Raw genomic sequence first — 23,035 nt, 5'->3', positions numbered from 1 at the left:
AGGCTGCACCCTTGTCTGCCTCAGCTGTCACCTGGCTCTGAACACGCCTGCATCTGTGTGCATGAGCAGGAAGTGCTCTCTCTGCAACCCCTGACCTCTCAAACCGGGTTCTGAATAAACAGCTAATTGGCTGGGTTTCCTGTTTAGCCTGATGGGAACGTCGACTATTTCTGTCTGTTTACAGAGCTATGCCTCGCTCTCTCTCTTTTCCTCCAAGTTGTACTCTCTGTATTGTTTATGAAAGAACAATGTCCTTCACTACGACTGTGCTCCAAACATCAGGCTTTTAGGATTATACAGTAGTGAGCGGCCTCTGCTAAACTCCCCCGCGTTCCTGGAAATCTGCCCCTTTTGTTGTCTGTGGGAGGGTTTCTGTTAAGTCATTTTGTGGGATTTGTTTATTTGTGGAAATCAGCTTTCATGTCCTGGTGCACAAAGTAGCAAAGATAATCAAAATATTATGTGTTGAAATTTCCTAACTTGAGACAAATGAGAATTTTTGTGATAGGATGGGCAGCACATGTGAATTCATTTTTCATCAAACATGCACGCATACAGAAGATAAACGAACAAATCTGTTATTTTATTTTTCAAAGATTATTTTGGGGCCTTTTGACTTTTTTGATTGGCTGGGGGAGAAAGATGCACCAAGCACCACCAGGATCCAGATTCGAACCTGCGACAAGTGCCTCAAGAAAGTCAGCCTTTATATAAGGATGCCTGTTCTATCAAATAAGCTAAACTGATGCCCATCTGTGCAAGTTCAATAGAGGAAATTCCCAAATCACAACTTTTTGTAGCATAGACACACTGATCCATGCAAACTGAAGACTGACAATGCAAAAAGTTAAATCTTAGCAAGTAAAAAGAAAATCTCATTACAGTAAAAGCTTAATTTTACTGACAAATCCAGATATAATAAGACTAGCACTGTAAGCATTAATGCATTAAACACAATGAATTAAGATTCATAACTTGTGTATCATTAGAGGTTTTTTAAATCGTGATTTATTAGATGTCTCCCTACAGCCACATTGATGTAAACTAAGTCCATAATGCTTCATCTTACTTAAAAAGACTCCCAGACATCTCAGCGGACATTCAAAATAATCTGCAAATCATCTTTTTCCTTTTCAGTCCATAGCAAGTTCTGGTTTATGGTTTAGTTAATGTCATAATCTTCCATCAGTTCAAAGTTTTCTTTTCCAAAATCAATTTTGTATCCAAACAAGAAGTCAGTTACCTGTAGTTTAAAGTCCCCATTAAGTGAAATTCAAACTTTGTCCCTTAACATACTAGGTATATTGGAATAAGGTTGCTATAAACATGTGAAACACAGATCTTTGTGCGACTAAATTTTTTATTTAGAGTCTTATGAAGTTGTTCACCTCTTTCCTGGCTGGGTTTTATTTGAGCAGAGTAAACATAGCCCATGAAAGAAATGTTCTTGATGGGAATGACCCTGCCCCCTAACACTACAATGATATAAAATCATCAGGCACTTCATCTCAGTACAGTATGTTCTTAGCTGATGTTTCTGCCTGCATTGGGAGTTAACAGCCAGCTACATACACTGATTTTGTTTATTGTGAGGTAAATTTCCCAAATCTATCAGCCACAGTGGCCTTGAAAAGTATAACAGAGAGATTTGTGCCAGAAAACAGTAAATCTAATCCCCAACTTCTATATCTATGAGCTGCACTTTGGTCAGAAGTATTTTCTTTTTTATTTGAGAGGATTGTATTTCTCTTGAGTGGGTGTGGCTTCAGCTCATTTAACAGACACGCCCACACCATCCTAGAGCAGATTTCACATTCAAATTTCATAATTTTGAAGCTTAATTTATAAACTTAGAGATGTTTTTCATAACTCAAATTTGGCCTTGTGGTTCATATCACAGTGACCTGTCATACAACACACCTGAAATAAAGATTTTTTTGTATCACTTTACAGGGACTTTAAAGGCTGTCAGACTACACAAAGGTAGCCAGATTTTGGCCTGACTTCATCATGGCACATCATCATCAAATGTCAGGGCTGATGAACAACAAACACTCTTATAGTTTGACATAATCAATTATGCTTCTGTTATTGCTAAGAGAGACACTCTTACGACCTGTAAACTCACACAAAGTCGTGCAGTCGTGGAGACAATAAGCATATGATGAGCGTTCAGGATCACTCTTGTAGTGTAGCCAGACTGTTGGCAGAGACAGGACAAGAGTTTTGCAGCATAGTCTGACATGGTGCCATCATGAAAGATCAACAAAATTGTGCAGTCTCAGCTGGCCTTAAGGCAGTGAAAATTCAAACCAAAGTAAAAGAAGTCTTAAATAATGCAAAAAAGGGGTATTTAAAAACAGGGGCATTCGTAGCTATTTACTAAAGAAATTCTCAGATTAATCATCAAAAAACTTCAATCATTTGGCAGAGTTAGTTAAGACAGAAAAAGCAGAAAAAAGGTCCGAATTGCTTGTTAGTAAGAATATTTGTTATTAGTTACTTCCGCCAAGGAGGTTATGTGACTGGCAGGGTTTGTTTGTTAGTTTGTTTGTTAGTTAGTTTGTTTGTTATTTTGTTGGCAACATAACTCAAAAAGTTGTTGGCAGATTTTGATGCAATTTTCAGGAAATGTCAGAAATGGCATAAGAAAGAACTGATTAGATTTTGGGTCTGATCCAGATCACCGTCTCTATCTAGGAATTTTTGAAAGGATTCTTTACTATTGGGAGATAGGGCTAATGGCAGAGGTCTGCGCTCTTCGAGTGCTTTTCTAGTTTTTGCCTATTTTACTTAAATGTCTTGTGATGAACTAGCTACTTACATTAGCAAGTAAAACTTGCTTGCCCCTTTGGAATTTCTTTCCATATTCTTTCTTACAATATCTTTAAATAAGATCCTTGTCCTAACTTCTAAGGTAAAGGTGGCTTATAATAAATCTAATGGATTCTTCTTTACTAAAAGACAAAAACAGGAGCAGAGATTTGACTTTTTATAGTCCATGCATGCACATACATGCACACAACACAAAGCCAAAAATATGCAAAGCCCTCCGACAAGTAGCTCCATTTCTGCATGGTAAGCAGAGTCAAAAAGGCTCTATCTGTATCTAAACTGTCTGTGTTGAATTAAACGGCTTGCTTCTTTTGCCAGATGTGACTTTCTCCTCTCCTATCTGTATTGAATTATTCAGGCAGTTCCGGATCTTCTGCAGCTTTCATCTCGGGGTCTGCATCCAGTTATAAGAGAGATACTGTGCCCAGAGAGAGGAGAGAGACCCTATGGTTCACGAGTTGTAGGTTCAAATATGGGCTAAATCACGAGGGCAATGACTCTCGTCTGACGTCAACTTAGATTTAAAAAAGCCTCTTTAATAACTGATTTATTTCCACAGTTAACAGATGATTTGTGAACATGACATGTTTTCCCCTAAAGCTAGAAACAAACTCTGATCTGGGATTATTTCAACTTTTGAGCCTTCAGAATTGGAGATTTTGGATTTTATAATTAAGCCGAGTGGCACATTTTCACAGCCCAGCATGGCAGTAGATGATTTGGTTTGAATCCAAAGTAAAACAATCAGAAGTTTCACTTTCCGTATTATAGTCATTATCATTAAAGCAGCACCCGTCTCTTGATTGCAGTTTAAAAACACATCTCCGGTTCTAATTTTGGACGATAATAGGAGGAAGATAATGGGAGGAAATGTTTATTATGTCTTGGGAAGAGGATTTGATTTCACCTTTTGTTTGCTTTTGCACCAACTTTTCTATTCTGGTATTGTCAGGAAAGTCAGTGAAGTCAGTCGGGCCTGTTTGTCTCTGAATACTAAGACTGGATGGTTAAATCTGGTCATTAAGTGAGCTGGAAGGTGCTGAGCTGAGGGCTGCATTTTTATTGATGTGGCAGGAAACAGGAGGGTGGGGGTGGGTGGAGTTGGGGGTACTGCCACTGCTGCTGCTGCTGAATCTGTAAATCTCAAGTGTTCACAGTCCGCTCCCTCTTTTAAAGGCGCTCACACAGCTCCGCTCTCTCGATTAAGAACACACTTAATGTCGCCCACAGCCCATTAAGCACCATGTGGTAGCAGCGAGGATGATGGGAAGCTGAAGGGTGTGTTAATGATGCCGGGCTGTCGCTAGAGCAGGGCCTCTGGCCTGTTGCGCCCTGAGCTCCTGCTGAGGGGATATGGGCAGGTCTGTGGAGTCCAAGGAGTGGACACAGTATTGTGGAAACATTGAACCATGTCTGCTGGTAATCTGCAGTACCAAACAGGATATTCAGTTTTGGAGGGGCTGAACACTAAAATGGGATACACTTTCTTTCTCAAATGTCTTTGAGGCACTTAAGCACAGAGGTATCAAAGATACTGTGGTGCCTGCTTAATAACACAAGATACAAGATTCAAACAGGCATTTAGTTATTAACATAGGCCTTGGCCTACTCATCCAACCTGAACTGAATCCAACCAATGTAAAGCTGGGAAATCAAACTTCCTGAACTGCAAACTGGATGGATGGATGGATGGATGGATGGATGATTCAAAGATGGATGGATGGATGGATGGATGGATTCAAAGATGGCTGGATGGAAGGATGGATGGATGGATGGATGGATTCAAAGATGGATGGATGGATCCAAGGATGGATGGATGAATGGATGGATGGATGGATGGATGGATGGATGGATGGATGGATGGACAGATGGATTCAAAGATGGATGGATGGATGGATGGATGGATGGATGGATGGATTCAAAGATGGCTGGATGGATGGATGGATGGATGGAGGATTCAAAGATGGCTGGATGGAAGGATGGATGGATGGATGGATGGATGGATGGATGGATGGATTCAAAGATGGATGGATGGATCCAAGGATGGATGGATGGATGGATGGTTGGACAGATGGATCCAAAGATGGATGATAGATGGATCCAAAGAAGGGATGGATGGATGGATGGATGGATTCAAAGATGGATGGATGGATCCAAAGATGGATGATAGATGGATCAAAAGAAGGGATGGATGGATGGATGGATGGATTCAAAGATGGATGGATGGATGAATGAATTCAAAGATGGATGGATGGATCCAAAGATTGGTGGATGGATGGATGGATGAATTTGAAGATTGATGAATAGATGGATCAAATGAAGGATGGATGGATGGATGGATGAATAGTTGGATGTACTGATGGTTAAATGGATGATGAATAGATTGACTGATGAATAGATGGATGGATTAATGGATGGTTGGTAGTTTCTTAAGATTCCACTGATAAGAAAAGTCAGTTTTCCAGTAGTTGTTAAAGAAGAACAACAGTCAGACTGTTACTTAGAGGGGATTTATTTTTAAGCCTGTTTGACCTCTGACCTCTACCAGCAGTGACACAAAACTCTTTAAGTTTACATCACTGCTAAAAAAAAGAGGTTAAACCACCACCATGTTGACTTTATTATTAGGGCTGTTTTCCTGTGTTTGAATATTCCTCTTCCCCTGATTGTAGTTGTATGTTAGATTAGGTTTGACACCTGTGGGCTCCAGCCTCCTATTAAGCACGGATATATAACATGGAAACAGGTTTCTTATCCCCCCTCCTTGCGGATACAAATTTACAGAGTCCTTAAAGGGTCTGATATTAAAAGGTCCAAGTTTACAGCAGAATGAGACGTGTACAGCCTGGTTAGAAAACAGCATTGGCCTCTATTAAGGCCAGTCCCTCAGAGTAAACTGCCTTCTGTGAATATTCACTTTCCATGAAGCGCTGTCAGACCAAACAATCTCACCCTCACTTCCAGTATGTCCTCAGGTCGTCTGCCCTCTAGTCTGATAAGAGCCCTACAAGCCAAATGATTGTCCAATGGGGAGAAGGCTAATTAACATGGCCTGTGCCGCCATTCGTTTGATGTGGAGAGACATCCTTTTGATGTAAAAATGTATGCAGAATGGTTATCAAGATTACAGCTTCCCTCCTAATCTTGATGTCCTATTCCGTCTTTAGCATTAATTGAAAACATCTTAAGCTAACGTCTCTGGTCAGGATAATCTCCTCACAGCATCGGCAGGACATTTCAGTTGACTTTCATCTTACACTTGTGATCCTCTCATTCTGCTTTTGGCTAAACCTGAACTTTTTCTCAGCAGTGAAGGCTAAGATGGCAAAGTTTTTAACTCTGGTGTTTCTCTCTTATAGGATACTGAGCCACAACAAAATCAGAGTCCTGAAAAATGGATCCTTCAGTGGACTTTTTGCTTTGGAGAAACTGTGAGTTGCCACTGTTTATTATCCTATTATTACCATCCTGCAATGTCATGCTTCTTTACATGATGTACAAGCTGTTATTCTAGCTTGCCTCAAGGCCTGTGAGACATACAGACAGGATATCATTGAGATCTAAGCAGCTCTGTGCTCTGCTATTCAATCATGGGCTTTGGTCCAGCAGGGAGGATGATACACTCACACTGGCTATCACAGAGTTATGTTGAAAAGTTCACATAATTACACCTCAGCCCTTCATTATCAGGTAAGCCCTACTCCACTGGACAAGATAAGGGAGATATTTTGGATGAGGTGTGTGCTGGCAGCTTTGCCTGGACTTCACAGAGAGTCTAGACCTTCTTAGTAGCAGTGTTATCTCTTTAAATGGAGTGTTAGACAGCTGATAGACAGGATAATATCTGGGGAAATATAAATGAATGGGGACAAACAGAAAGAAAAGAAGGTGGAAGCACCCTTTATTAGTAATACTAGCAGCATGTTTTATTACATACATGACCTGTTCTAATAAAAGAGCTAACTAGTGGATGGACTGCCATAAAACATGCTGAAGACAGTTAGATCCCCATGAATCCTCAAGACTTTGGTGATACCCTGACTAGCCACTAGCACCCCCATAAGGGTGACATTGTTGGTTTTCCGAATCAGACTCAAAACCAGAAAAACTTCATTCAGTCCCAAGGGGAAATCAAGCTGTTGCTGTTATTCAGAATATTGCAATTAAAGATACAGAAATCTATGAACAGCTAATAAATAAGAAATATAATCAGTGCAAAATGTGCAGAGTATCCCACAGATGAGGAAATAGGTCACAAATAGTTGTGCTGCAGGGCACCCATGACTAGTTGTCCAACTCCATCCACTGTCCCTTCAATTACAGTGTAATCCACCCTAACTCTAACCTTCACTGACTTTATATTTTTCAAGTTTTATCTAAAGGGAGATGTTTTGTACTCTTTATCTTTTTTTTACACTGACACTGTAATGTAGAACGGTGTAATATAGATCAAGCACTAGAAAAGGGTTTTTAGCCTGTATAAATCATATTTAAGGCCTGTGTCCATAGTCACCATTTTCCCACCTTTACTGCAAGGGCTCTGCTGTTTCCAAAGCTAATATCAAAGGTATTCCCGATTTTTTTAACAGCCGCGCTGTTCCAAAAGTTGAACTATTCTCAACTGAGAGTGGGCCTCTGTTGGGGATGCCCACTGTGACTTTTGGCCACGCCAATCAAAACCAAGCTGGCTTACTTTTCCATCACTAGCTTGGCCATTACAAGCCATGCCTAGAATGGTCCCGCTCTGGACCGCCCCACGTCAAAGCACGCTGGGGTGACGTCCCAGCGGTTCATCATTTGAGGATGCTTCACAGATGAGTTTAGGTTGCAGCTGCTGCACCAAACTTTGAAATTACTTATAGAAAAAACTTTAAAGTGGAAATAGTGGGAGCTTCTTCTTCCTCTGGAGGAACAAAACAACTCTTAATGTAGCACAGCTATCTAATTTCAGCTTTCACTTTCAGCTCTTGACACGCCCTTAAACAGGTAGCTCAGTTGTGGAGGAAAAGTCCCCTGCCACACTGGGCTGCCATGCCAAGTCCGATCAAGGAGAGCCAAGCTGCCCAATTTAATGGAAAAGCCCCATATGAGCATGGTTATAAAAATAACTGATAACAAGGGTGAATTTAAAAGTTGGTGGAAATAGCAGACACATTTAGATGATAATTTCCTTACATCTGTGATTTGCTATCAAAAACAAATAGAAGAAAAAAAAAGACGTGGTTAAAGCATACTTCCTGTTAGTGAAAAACGGTAGTGTGCAGTTTTGAATGACACTACTGTTATTAAGTGCTGTTAACTTTTTAATACTTGAGTATGTACATGTACAGTACTGTGCAGAACTTGTAGGGATGTTTGGGCCAATAACCAAGGCTGAAGAAAGGTGTAGCTGTGACAAGTGACCTGCCTGAGTGCACCATCAGGCTTGATGGAGGATTGACACAACCCAGGCTATATTCTGGATGGCCTTGCATATTAAAAGGAGCGTGGGAAATAATCTGTTGTAAAACGAACAGCGTCTACACCTTCGTGGATAGATAGATGGAGAGACAGAGTTGTGTTGGATTTAAGTCACTGATTAGCAAGCTAGTAGCATGCACTAAGGAAAATGATATGAGTATACCACTTTGTGCTGCTGTCTAGCATGCTTGTCTCTGTAACTCTGGTGTGAGAATCACATCTTACATGCTTTTTTCCCACCAGAAGGTGTTGGGTTTTACAGAGCATGCCAGTAAAGCTTTATAGCGTCCCGGTAGCTAACAACACACATGGCGCAGCTTCAATCTGGATACTGTAGTCTGGTAGACATACTTATTTTCTTGGAGCAGGAGGATGTGTATTTTGAAGGTATATTAGTTCCACATGCCTCTCGGAGCTGCCACCCATGACGCTAACAAGCTTCTCAAAAAATGTTGAAAGAAAAGAAGAAAATATATATGGTAATTAGCTGCAGTTGTTAGCTTATTAGGAGCTACCTGCTGGAGCTCACACCAGATGAGCCAGTCAAGAACAAAAGCAAAATCTGCTGAATTGCTGTTTTTACGCCTGGTATGAGAACACCCTGGGTGCATAATTCTATAGTCTTCTTCTCTTGAACCAGAGACGCTTATAAATCTGTTTACAGGAAGAGACAAAACCAAATCCTGTAAACAGAAACGACTTTAGAGAATATCTTATAGTAAAATAAAGCAAAAGCAGACCTGTAGTTTAAAGCGTTTGATGTAAAATGAGCCAATGTTGCTTATTTTTGTATGTGCGGACAAGATTCCCTGTAGCGGCGTGGGGTCGCCGGGTCGGGTAACCTGAGCTCACCCACTAGCTGGCCCTTGTGGCTGCAGCAGTGATAAAACTAGCAGGGGGGATGCAGGGTGGAGCTTTCCTTGAGGTTCATCAGTAAAAGACCTGGGAAAAAGACAGAAAGGACTACAAACACACACTAATTTTCTCCACACAGAGAGGGATGTGGTCGTCTGGTGTAAGGAGAGGACATAACGTAAATCATGCAGGCCTCATTTCACTCCTCTGCCTCAACCTCTGCTGGCTCTCTGACACACACAGTGGTGGAGGTCTGCTCGCTCACGCTGACGTTTTCGACCTTTAATTGAGCCTTACACAGCTTATAATTACATCTGAGCTCATGGTTAAAATTGCTGTCTGATGTGAAAATGCAGCATTAAAATTCAGTGAGGGAAAGGTTTGAAGGGAATGAAAACAGTCAAGATTTGGACTTTTGCACTGTTTTAGGTTGCATTTTCAGTTTTTGTTTGGTCTTGTCAGGCAGCCATTACTCTCCAGGTCGTCTCATTGTTTCCAGTGTGTCGTCTACATGTGCTTGTCATTTGCAGCGGTAGTGAGCAGTTACTCATATTCTGTGGTCAGTGCTGTAATCAAAGGCCGGCCCACTAGGGCTGAGTAAACACACATCAGGGAATTACACTGCATTTCTTCCCCTATGTGCCGAGGATAAACACTGCTCCCTGGCTGCGCATGCACTCTCACTCTCTGTCCGTCTTGCATCTGTGTACCGTAACTCTGTTTCCTTAGGGCACCTTTGCCTCATGTCCCGTCATTTCCAGGCCCTTCTCAGCAGGCGAACACTCACACCCACAGATGTCTATGTAATGCTGAACGCTGTCTGATCTGCTGTTGTTTGTCAGAGAATAAAACTCCCACCCTCCTCCCGGCCTTGGCCAGACAGTGCAGCAATCTACACAGTTAGCCCTTTCATTGGGACAAACCTCCTCAAAGCCACTGTTGCCTTCATAACCTGCCAAACCACCCAAGTGCAGAGGAGCAATTTAGCCTTGTTTGTTTTGCCCTCTAACTGGACTACTGTGTTTTTGCAGCTCTTTTAAATGGGCTTTACCATCCAACAGCTACATTTAGATCCTGGAATACCTCATTTTGTTCCAGCTTTTCTTTGGGATAAAACACCAGTTGAATCATACCTGGCATTTTGTTAGAGAAGACACCTTCAGGCACGCCTAAAGGCACCTCCACCTCTGTTCTTGCCCTCTCTGATGGGAGCTGACGCTGGCAGCTCCACTAACGAGCCGGGACCTTTATGAGTTGCGGACAGATCCCAGCAGCCTGTCCTGCGCTGATTTGAGGCGAGGTAATGAGAATAATGAGCAAAGAGGACCGAGGTAGTCTGGCTCTTGTCCAACTGGGCCCCACTGCACCATGGGACACAGGACAGGCAGGCAAGCAGGCAGGGCACAAGGGGCCCTCATTACCAGGTCTGCTTGCCGTACAGGGAGAGAGGGAGCAGAGAGAGGAGAGCAGAGGGCAGCGATGATGATGGATAAGGGAGCAGCAGGGTGCGTGCAGTGGACAGGTCTGAAAGGCAGGAGTAAGGCTGTGGTTAGAGGCTCAAGGTGTTGGCAGCATGATAGACTTTGTCAACAAGAGCGCCTCAAAGGATCCCTTCAGCACCTTATTTTTGAGTTATACTTCTGATGCAGCCCTGGGTATTTGTCAGCATGTGAGTCAATCATTATGTTTACATCCACAGTTGAGTCAGGCTAGCTCGATTTGGCTGTTTAGTTGGACTAAACAAGCAGATTCTAGTAGGTAATCTGCTCCCTTATAGCCAGCTCCTATTGGACCTTCTTAGCTGATCACATAAACATTCCACAAATAAGTTAGTAAGTGGCAAACTTTAATGGTGAACTAAAAATGCAAACAACTTTACAGTGGACAATTGTGCCACCTTATCAGTCCAAAAATGAACTTACTACGTTGGTTTAATGCTTTGTACTATGTGTGACCGCACCTCAATGCGTACTAAAGGGGATTTGATATACGATAGCTTGGACTGCATACAGAGGTAGCCTGGGATACCTCCATCCAGGTTGGTCGTGTAGTTGCAATGCATGTTAGTACGCATGAAGAACAGCCATAGGCTGTAGAAGAAATTGGACAAGGCCTGTGTGAGATCAGCTGCTTATTTACAATAGGTGGACTCAAACTGCTTCTGAAGCCAATCCGTGGCGGCCTCCATACTAAAATTGCTGTCTCAACTAAACTTTGGATCAACCTAACGGTAGACAAGAGCCTGCCCATTGAGCTTGACTTCCTGTCAGCTTAGCTAACACTAAAGCTAGCCTTCTGGTGGTAGCGTCTGCCTGTCAAGCTATCTGTCAATCAAATGAGACCTGCCAAAGAGTGCACAGTGAGGTTTTTCCTAAATACAATCAAAATGATTGTGGTTCAAAAAAAAATTCCCAATACTGTGAGAGGACATGAAGACACTAGCTAATGAGACACGTTTCGTTTTTTGAACCAGACTGTAAACCAGTTTATTTCTAGTGTAAAAAACAGCTTTTTAACATGTGCTGTTGACCTGCAGTGTTCCTGCAGCCAGCCTCAAGTGGACACTCACCGTATTGCAATTTTTTGGCACTTCCACATTGACTTCATTCTTCAGGGCTGGAGGTTGCTGCTTGAGAACACCACGTCATCTGACATGATCAGCAGTGTTCTGTTGGTAGACAAAAGCATGCCTCGTATGGTGGGTTTTTTTGTGATACTTTTTATTTGGCTTAACTGAGAAGTAATAGCCAGTCTATCAGTTACCAAATGGCTCTTCATTTGGGTCCTTTTTGCCTTTTTATAGCTTTAAAACAACTAAAATGGAAAAATGGGAAACAGTCTCTCAAATGTGAGCTGGCTCCCGACTGTCTTGTCTTTAAAAGACTTATCACAACTCCCTCATAACTTTTCTTGAATTGAGTTGTCATTAAATCTAGCGTCCATGTAGGTTCTCATTCATCCTGGTCATAGTTATCCAAATGTTCCTCAAGACAGCAACTGGACTTGTTTTGGGTTCTTGAAGACATTTCGCCTCTCCTCCAAAAGGTTTCTTCAGTTCCTTGGTTCCTCTTTAGAGCTGAATAAGCCTTTTGGAGGAGAATTGAAATGTTTTGTTCAAGTCCAGTTGCTCTCTTAATGAACATTTGGACATCTTATACAATAATTGGCGGTGTGTCTGTCTGTGTTGATTTGCACGCCACACCAATGCTCTGATTGTCCTTGATACCTCTCAGAAGCCTTGTGGGTGTACTGGTTCGAAACTGGTACCACAACAAAGTCATAAAAATGTATAGATTATCTATAAAATCCCAAAATGTTGCATTGAGTCATCATTTGGGGACTTCTGCTGCGTTCCATTTACCTCTGAAGTCAGATGTCAGAGATGGGAATGACGACACACCCATGTTGAAGGCGTTCCATTCCTAGAGCTTGTAAGAGATCCAGAAACAACTGGACTTTGTTAAAACACGCCCACAATGAAATGTAATTGTATGAGATGATACACCTGCGCTATGATCCCTGATCAGAGCAAGCTCTCTTTAAAGCACTTCTCCATGCTGATAATAAACAAGATAATACAGGAGAAGTGTCACAGGTTGCTGTTAGAATCATAGACTGAGAAATCACAATTTAACTGTTGTTTGGTCAGCTGTAGTTGCCGATGCAGCGTAACCTTGTATCAATATGGGTCTGTCTCTGCATAGCCAGTGATGTGCGCCATGTGATGCTTCATCAAAGCTCCACAAAAAAGTGTGTGTGGCACGGTCACACATGTCAAGGTTGTGGATGTTTTCTAAGAGAGAAGAAACTGAAAAAGGGTGGGGCTTAAGTGAACATATCTTTATTACCTTTCATTAAATGTCTGTTATTCGGAAAATTTAACATGGATTGTCAGAATGCAGGCGTGGGTGTGGGCAGGAGTGGATGGCAGGTGCTGCGGGAGCGGTTGGTAATGGTCAGAAATCCTGCAGGAGCAGGATTAAGAAAAGAGTCTTGCATGGGGCTCTAGTTCTATCTAACCAGTACCCCACGAGGTGTATTCAATAGATATTTTATCATCCTTTTATTTAAAAGTTCATGGCTAATTCAACCCCAGTTCATTTTATAGCCAGCAGCTTCCCTGCACATATCCTGCAGGTAAGAAAACCACAGAAATAATGAGCTGTTTGCATTAGAGGGTGATATCACATCATCACTGAAGATGTACTGTTAATGCATAGTATGTTTGCATGTACTGAAGTGCAGTCACTGGGTATCCAAATGCTCAAACCAAATTTTACTGCAAAACTTTTTGCAAATTTTTTTCTGGCTTTCCTCTTTCGTCCTTGTATTTATGCTGTGCACCTTCCAGGTCAACACCTAGCACAGAGACTTTGGCGTATGCGCAGAACACCTTGGCTAGTTTGGGTGTAAACAAAGTCAAACCAAATCTAGGTGTGCTTGTCCAACTTTAACAAAGTTGGTACCAAGTCAGACTAAAATGTTTACATTTTAAAATTCAATGTTTAGTTGGACTAGCAAAATAATCACCCTTTTAACAACATGTAAATGTTCTGAATGAGCTAATCCATTACAATAACCACTTACACCCAAACATGAACCGGTGTCAGATATCAAGGATTAGTAAAAACAACAACAATGTTGTGCAAGCAGTGAGAATAACCTCAGTTAAAGATGGCAAAATGGCAGCAATCAGTAACCTTCCATCAATATTATGTACAGTAAATGTTTCGTAGCACAATTGTGGGTGGGAACTGATATGAGGCAAAACTCAAAACTATATTGGAATCAGTAACGTAATATTCCAGGACAGAAAGGTGTAACTTAACTTCTAGGCTTGCTGTGCTAGATGCAAGACTGGTGGCAGACATGAGCATCTGAGAGAAGCTAAAACTCAAGAATTATGCAAATAAAAAAAACTTGCAGTCCAATACAGATGCAATGATAGATGAAGTCAAAACAGCGGCACTGACATACAATGTGCAGCAGAAGTGCTCCAAGCCTTTAGGTGGGTTTTGTATATCCAACATCCTCAGAAATGACCCGCAATAAGGAGTTGCTTGTGATTTATGTATGAGCAGCATGAGTTAAGGGAAGTCTGCACTGAAACCTGTGAGCAATAACTCCCACAGGAGAGATATCTGCACATGTTTAGGAAAAGTTAGCGTGATACCAAACATATATACTATTATCACATTATGGTTAAGAATGCTCAGGCCAATTCATCACTCTCTGACTTGATAATATCTGTTTTACTTTTTAAAAAAAAGGGGGGGATCCAGGAAGCTCAGCCTGAGCCTCAATGAAACCGACCTTGAAATCACCGCTGCCATTCTGAGCAGCTGGGGTTAGGATGTAGTCCAACTTAAACAACTTTACCATCTGACACAGGGGAAGCGGAGCCGAGATGGCTAAAGATGGTATGATGGCTGCAAAGAGAGAAAGAGAGAGAAGGAGGGAGGGGGTAAGAAGGAAAGCACGCTCCGGCAGTTTGTCTTATATAAATTTGAGGTTGTTTTTCTTGGTGGGAGATGAACAATATTTCCACACAGGCTCAGCAAATGACTGTGAGAAGTGGGAACAAAACAGAGGTGGCCACCACTTAAGAGTGTGAAAACAGTGGAGAAATGTGTTAGCATGGCAAGGAGTCCTTCAGTCTAGACCACTTTGACTACGACATGGTTCAGGTTGTAGGAGCCAGCTGTGAAGGCTGCAAATTGCTGAAAAATTACCATTTGTATGTGTTTTTCCCCGCACACGCCATCGAGTGCCCCCCCTCGGTTACGGTCACCTAATGAGAGTGCATGACATGAAGGGGTGGAGCGGGTGAGGAAGGGGTTAAGCGTGCTGGAGAGTGGAAACAGAAAGGGGGGGTGCTGCCGGAGTTGATAGACTCCAGATGTGTCTTTCAGATAAACTGAAGGAACGGGGTGTGTTTGTATTGCAAGCCTAGCTCAGTCACGGCTCTGGGGGTTTATTGAAACAGCGAGTGAGCCCCCTCATAAGCCCATTACCAAATCGTACGCTTTATACGACGGTAACTCGCTCTCGCACACTCATTTGGAAAACTTGATATGGTTTCAATGGCAGAGGAACTTGAGCTCGTTCTGGTCTTACTTCCCCCCACTTCCGTCTGTGTTCCTTCTTTATTTTTGCGGCTCCCCTCTCTCGCTCCCTGGGTCTCTCCCTGGTCCTCCCCCTTCTCCGATCTCCACAAGCTGTAGTCCACCTACTGGCTGAAAATCCAGTCACGGACATGAGTCTCCCTGTTTATTGATGATTTGAATTAAAGATGTTGTTTGTTTCCTTTTAGAAGTGACATGTATGCCGTAGCCGTGTGTCCATGGGTTGATCCATGGGAAATATCACCATTACTTCTCTAGGAAAGCAGTACGAAAAAAAACCATTTCAGATTCTGCATACTAGAAAAAGGAAAACTGGCCCAAAAAATATTAAAAGCAAAAACATGAAGAACAGGAGAGCATGAATGTGAATAACCCTAGCACAAACCCAGACTCAACACCAAATACAGAAACTCATCACCTGAGACATGAACATTGTCATCAGTATTAACAAACCACAAAAATTTTGAGCTAATTTAATTAAGAGACAGAAATAAAAATCAACTATCACTTTAGCTGATAACTCAGCAGGGAAGATCATCCAAGAAGATTTCTACACTGAGCTACATTCAGCAACAAATAAACCAACTCAAGAAGACAGTTACACTTAACCGTATAAAAGTGATTAAAGTCAAATTACTCAAGACTGAGCAAAAGCATAAAAAATTAACATAGGGCTGTTAAACAATTACTTTTTTAAAATCGCAATTCATGGCAAGATTTTTGCTGTTAACCTCAGTTAATCTCCCATTTTTTAAATTCCTCTATTTTGCATTTAAAACTGTTTTGGTTTGCATGCCAGTTTGGCTCACTTGGTGGAGCAGGTGTCCTTCTACCTGTACAGAGGCCAGTGTGCCCACAGAGTCTGCTGGGCCCCTGAAAACCCAGTGAATGGGCCCTCCCTAGCTGTGATTAATTTATGTTATTATGTGCTGGACCAGTGGCATTGGTGCTAGAGTTCTGTCTAACAGTTACCTCATTTTGGACCTGAAAGTGAGCGTGTTAAACTATTACTGGGTTCTGGTGTTGGATATATTTCTCATACTGCTTTTTAACCTCTTTCCAACATGTTTTCCACCCATTTTTACAACTTCTTTGCCTCTTTTAATCCATTTTTGTCACTGTAGACCCATTTATGCTGTTTTTTGTACTTTAATGCCACTTTTTAACACCGCTTTACCAATTTATACCCATTTTTGCCACTTTTTGCCAATTTTTACTGCCTTTTTCCCCACTGTTAACCCATATTTTGTGGCATTTTACTACAGCTAACCCATTTCATTAACTTTTGCCATTTTTGCTGACGTTTGCTACATCTATTTGCCAGTTTTAACCTATTTCTTTCCTCTTTATGCCCATTTATGCTGTTTTTCACAATGTATTACCACTTTTTTGCCACTGATTTATCAATTTAGACCGTTTTTTTGCCCTTTTACCCTATTTTATCTTCTTTTTGCAACTGCTAACCAGTGTTTGCTGCTTTCACTAAGTTTTTTGCCCCTTTTTTCCATCTTTTTTTATATCTTTTCCCAGTTTTAGTCAATTTTTGCCACATTTTCACCAGTTTGAGGCATTTTACACTTCTTTTGACTTTTTTCACAACTATGTAATTTGTTTTCCATTGAAGTTGTCTCAGTTTTTTATGCTTTATTTTATGGCATCCTGGCATTTGTGCACATGATGGTTTAGCTTTGAAGTCTGACTTCACTTTACAAATGATTTAGTTCAATCTGGCCATCCACAATAATTACATCACTAATAAAAAGATAATTTTGTTTTTTTTTTTTTTAAATGGGTTTCCATTTTGAAAAGGCTATATTTGAACTACAGCATAAATAAATCAAACTTAATTGTTTTGTTGCTTTGCTAAAAGTGATTAGTCAGTTAAAAAAATCTAGAAAATATGGTTATCACAGCTTAACTTTCCAACGGACCATGACTTTGCTGACTGTCATGTTGGGCTGTGCATCTGAATGCTCTCCCCTTTATTCCCCCTTATAGGCGGCCTTGGCAGGGACTGGAGTCCTCAGTGCACTGATTGTGGGATTGATTCCTGATCTTGGGTCTGTGTAGAGCAGCGCCCCCCCCCCCCATACTTCCTATATCTGAATAAGGCAAAAAGCCTCAAAAGAAAAAGAGAATCTAAATTTGGATTTTTGTGCTGTCTTAAACTAAGGTTAGAGAGATGAAATAAAGAACTTCAGGCAGATCAGTGATAATGACATGAATCTTACAAATAATAACTTGTTATGGACTAGAAAGGAAATATGTGAGCCATTTAAAGGCAAAGGATTGATAACACATGGTGCAAATGACTTTTGACTTGACCACTGAGCTGTCTGAGTTTTTGAAATTGAAATGTTACATTAAGGAGCCAGGATGGACTTACTTTACATCACTGTGGCAGCAGGGAGAGGCTGCAGTGGCTCCACCAAACTATGCTGAAAGGGACGATAAAGCATGCAATTTAAAAAAAAGTTATGCACAAATTATGGACCTTTATTGTCACGTCTTAGTCTCTTAAACTTAAATTTAACCAACAAATGTTTCTTTAACCATTAATATTTTACTCTACTGTTCAGTAATTGTCAGTTTTTCTGACTGTAGTGCATACTGGTAGAGCTTATGAAAACCAGCAGAAGTGCCAAAATGGTATCACCCCATCACTCTAAAAGCCAGAGCTAAAGTCAATAACAGTGCGGGGCTACACAGTTTTCCTTGGCAGGATTATCTCTGGCTCCTCTCGCTGCAAACTATAGAAACATATAATCAGCCTGAGGCATTTTACACTTCAAATAAAAGTATATATTTCTATTTCTGTTCATGCCTCTGAATGCTATGCAATCTGATCCAGAGTTTATATCACTGTCAGTCATCAGCAGGTCCTGGGCTCCATTTGTATAACACATTGTGCAATATCAGCAGTGAATGATCAGGTGCTGAATTTTTACGCCAGGAAATATCTTTGTCGTGTTTCCAGTTTTGATTCAAATTAAGAGTTTTATTTAACAGAAATGTCTTTGCTCATTTAGCTTCATGGCTGTGGCAATGCAACTGTTTTCCAGATGAGCATGTACAAAAGGTTGATTAGGTGTAACCAATCTGAGAGGAACAAAAAAAGTAAAGAAAATAATCTGGGGAAGGGGCAGCAAAGCAGGAAATTAGAAGAAAAACAAGAGCTCTGCAGATCCCGGTTTCCTGTTTTGAGGGGGGAAGGCAGGAGTAGGTTTGGGGCCGGCGCTACAGAGCCCCCATTGTGAGCAAGTGTGTTGAGGAGTAGGGAGGTGGGGTCTGCGGGGCCAAACACAGGGACGATTCTGCTCAGTACTGAATCCACTAACCCACCTGCCCCTCCCCACAGGGGAAAGCTAGCTAGTAAAAAAAAGGGAGAAAAAGGAAACTGTAAAAATAAACGAGCGAGGGGCTCTGCTCGAGACACCAACCAGACAGGAAATGACACGCGGCACAAAAATGGTCTCCAGTGACCTCTGTGAGAGCAGAGGTGCCAGCAACCCCCCTTTGCTTTGTTTCCAACATACCTTTAATCCATCTGTGGACTTGTATGTTTGTTTTTGTCTTCAGGCACTTTCTTATATTGCTTTGCATCCAGAGGTAAATCGGACTAAGTCAGCCCTGCAGTGCCATGTCTTTCCATTAAAAAATTCCAGGAACAGGAAATTCTTGATTCCAGTCTGGCGATAATGAGCGGCCATTCCCGACTTCAGTCATTTTCCCAGCTCCCTCTGGGGCCAGGGCCTAAACAATGTCAGTGGAGCACTCTAGACCCGGCTGCTGTGCTCCTGATAATGGAGCACTCCACGTCTGGAGCGCTTTCAGACCATGTCTTCATTATTACCCTCTCGCTGCCCTACGAGCACATCGCTCCTCTCCAGCCTGCATGGGGCCCAGGTGCTCATCCCTCGTCCCTGCAGAAAAATTACTCTCCAGAATGGCAGAGCATAGGCCCCATTGATTGGGAGGAGTTTTTAGGGAGAAAAGACATTCTTAATGGCAGCCGCTGGTGTTAGGCCCCATCGACAGCAGACAATGGCCCCTCCTGGGGGCTCAAGCCTGTCACGCAGACCTCATGTGGCTAAGGGGAGAAAGCAATGCACTCTCAAGGTTACAAAGCAGAACTCAAAGACACAACAATGATGTGTCACCAGCAATCATGTAGCTCTTAGAGGGAGTACATGCTGCTCCTGAAGTCATGGCTGCTCTTTCTGACCTTTGTAACTCGGATATTTACATGCTCGTGCCCTCTTTGAAGTACTTCTCGTCTCGGCTCTGGCCCTCTGGCTCGGTGACAGCTGTTGTCATCAGTGTGAAGGCCGTTGAGCTGTGAAGCTGTTGTCAGGCAGGGCGCTGTCTCCTCCAGAGGGCACACACACAAGTCATCGCCCGAGCGTGAGGCCTGCTGTTCAAACTGAAGGTTTGCAATAAAACTAGAAAGAAATCTGAGAGGGACTGCAAGCAGAGATTTAACAGGGATTATGGTGGTGAAACGTTGGGCTTCGGTTGGGCTAAGTGCCCACCTCATGTCCTGTGACTGTGGTGAGCTCATCCACATTCCCCAGCTAGGTGATAAGAGAGTGCATCAGACGTAATGGACTGTGGATACTCTTCAGGCCAAGGCACACACAGCATCACACCCTATGAAGCCAGATGTGCAGGAGCAGACATTAAGAAATGCAGATGTTTGGTGTGCATTCTCCTATTGGTGCACACTTTTGCCACTTTGGAGAGCTTCATATTTCAGGGGTGCTTGCTCATTGTCATGTACCATTGTTTGGCTCTCAGAGCCTTTCTGTGGGAAAAAGAAAGAAAGAAAGAAAGAAAGAAAAGTTCTAAAAAGCAAAATGAGAGTCATGATTTTATTTCTTTTTGGTGCATCTCATTTCTGAGTCTTTCCAAGCGCCTAGCCTACATAGACTGCTCAGGGACAGTCTAGCCTACAGAGGAGTCCCTGCTTGCATCACCAGCTGTCCCCGCCCTCACCCTTTGGTTTCTAATGGTACGTTCCAGATAATTCAGAGATGCTGGTTGGATACGTCTTTCTGAATGCCCCCAAAGCTTGAATTCCAACTTTGAAACAACGTTTCCTGAGTTACAAACGTATCGGTACTGGAACGGTCAGCACAGGTGGGATATCATCATTAGCTCCAACACCCACCTTCCAAAATAAATGGAATGCAGCTGCACAACACTTGTTGCCTTGCACCCTCAACAAATGCACTAAGTGCAATCTAATGTCACTTCATGTACTCCAGAGTGACCAAGGCCCCGTTTGGGTTAAACAAGTCCTAAAAGTGAATGGCAGTAGATTAGAAAACAACAACAATGGGATCAAACATTAATGTGTTGCATTATGTTCTTCACATAATCAAAATTCCATCATTAATGACATTTTTTATCTTGAATTGGCAAAGGAGTGTGAAAGAAGAGTTCTGTGGCTTTGAGCTGAAACTAGAGAGCAGTAAAGTGGATAAATGTGGCACCGTTGTTGTGTTCCTACTGACTTTAAGCCAGCGATTTCTCTATGAAAGCAGGAGCTGTAGTCTGCCTGCCTTTTAGGAGATTCTTCACACATTCACTAAAGATGTTTTTAAGGGATATTTGGGGGGGGGGGGGGGGGGTGTATGAGGTACTTAGCTATAGTAGTGGCATTAGCCTTCAGTGATTTCAGTGAGCATTGCCCCTTCAAATACAACCCACGGGAGGAAGCTAGGCTATACAGCGTGGCAGACAGACACAGTTTCTCAGAGTTTTAGGTAAAAATAGGCCAAAAAACAATGTTGACTCATTGTACGCTGTATCAAAATTGTTTGAAGCATTTTGTTTGTTTGGTTTTTTTTACCAAGAAAGGCTCTTTGATGAAGCTTAGTGTCGGTTCATGCAGGACACAGTAACACACCCAGCCTTTATCAGCTAACAGCCAGCTGATCCCAATTATCACCTTTTCGGTATAGCATAAAATCACGCCAACATTGTTTTTTGGCCCATTTTTACCTTAAACTCATTCAGTTATGTGGAGAAGGTGTATGTCAGTAGCACTGTATAGCATCCAGTTTGAAGGGACAATGCTCACTGAAATCTCTGGACGCTAATACAACTACTATGGCTAAGCACCTCATACAGTCCAAATTCCAAAACACCTTAATGTCCTCTTAAGTTTATATCATTTAACATGGTTGAAAAACACACATGAGGTATGAGGTGTTGGTTTATGACATCTCGAGGCAAAAGATGGGGCTGTTTCTCTAGAGAGAGTCAGTAAAGACACACACAACTTAATTTTATGATGTTACGATGCCAATCCTTGTTCAGAAAAGTCATAATTTTCATGCATACCTTCCTGGCCACTGGATTTGGGCTCTCAGTAACCGTTAAACTGTACAGTTTTCTTATTCTTTCCTCTTAAATTGATAAAGACCCCGCTTTCCCCTTTTACAACCATTCATTTTGATGTAATGTAAGTAATTCGTGAGATTGATAACCAATATTTGGGGCCGATATGCATTTGTTGTGATATTCAAAATGCACCTAATGTGACAAAAAAAAAAATTGCATGATCAAAAAATGAAAGAAAATAAACAATTTAGCCCCTAATCTATCAGCATGAGAAACGACACGGAGAAACACAGTGGCAACAGGAAAACAGGAAGTGATGCCAATGTGTCTGTTGCACCCAGACTGAAGTGCTAATTGGCTGGTACTCATGTGACATCTAGCCAATCAGATTGTGTTGTATGCAGAACAATTGGTAAGACTGTGGAACGTGGAAATAAAGCGAGAGCAGAAGACACACCTTGAAGTGGAGCCAAAGTAGCCCTCTTTTTGATTAGCTGATCTTAGCAGTTAGCGGTTAATATGAAATGCTGGTACAGATAATCAGCCAAATTGGCCTCAATAATCAGCCAGACCAATAATTGGTTGACCTGTAATGTTTTACCAGGAGAGACAGGGAAGGCATCATTTGGGCAAAATACCGAGATGATTGCTCGTATCTGTACCCTGAATATTTTTACCAGACAGCTCATCCACTATTGTAAATTTAATTTTATGAGGACCAGACCACAGGTTTTCATCTTCATGAGTGAGCCAACAAACACTAAAATGTGTTCCAACTAAATAAAAGTCTCAGTGATTTACAAAGCTTTATTCATCTTTGGTCCTGATTAGACTTCTGACTCCTTTTCTTCCCTCTCATGAACTATAACCCTGGTGGGATATTGCACCCAACAAGATTGCAGATTTATTTATTCTATGCAAACTGATTCATACTGTTAATAGCTATGTCCGCTTATGACCCAGAAATGTTAAAAGAGGGGAAAAAATCCCAAATAAATTGCATCCTTTGACCATGTAATATTTAATATAATATCTACTTATAATACAGAAGTCATTTTAAGCTTGAGATTTAAGATAATTTAAAGAAAATTAGCAATGCAGTAACTTCATCAGGGTGTAGTCATAACATACTTGTAGGATTGTGCTAACTTCACTGGTAACTGTTTGAATGGAGGTCACTGTTACACAGCGAATTCACGTGTGCGAGAGTGTGAAAAGGGCGTAAACGGAGGGAGAAATGGTCACCAGAGAAAGGAAGAAGTGGGCTGAGCCTCGCCTTTCATCGTCACACTAATGAGCCCCACGACACACAGACCAGAAACAGCCGTACTCCCTTGCTCTGGTCAGCAAATCCAATAGAGCTACTGACACACAGAAACATGTGTATTACATCTAGATTAACACTTTTTTAA

At 41.8% G+C, this 23,035-nt stretch overlaps 1 protein-coding gene across 1 annotated transcript in view; it reads left to right on the top strand.

The window, feature by feature from the left end:
* adgra2 (adhesion G protein-coupled receptor A2) overlaps window positions 1–23,035 on the top strand; it is a 67,445-nt gene that overhangs the window by 27,023 nt on the left and 17,387 nt on the right. Inside the window, exon 2 of the mRNA XM_041788426.1 lies at window positions 6,195–6,266. Within this exon, the coding sequence (XP_041644360.1) occupies window positions 6,195–6,266 (72 nt within the window). The remainder of the gene's footprint in view (window positions 1–6,194; window positions 6,267–23,035) is intronic.

Source organism: Cheilinus undulatus, linkage group 5 (assembly GCF_018320785.1).
Source record: "Cheilinus undulatus linkage group 5, ASM1832078v1, whole genome shotgun sequence".
Lineage (NCBI taxonomy): Eukaryota > Metazoa > Chordata > Actinopteri > Labriformes > Labridae > Cheilinus > Cheilinus undulatus.
This window is presented reverse-complemented; position numbering and strand designations above follow the sequence as displayed.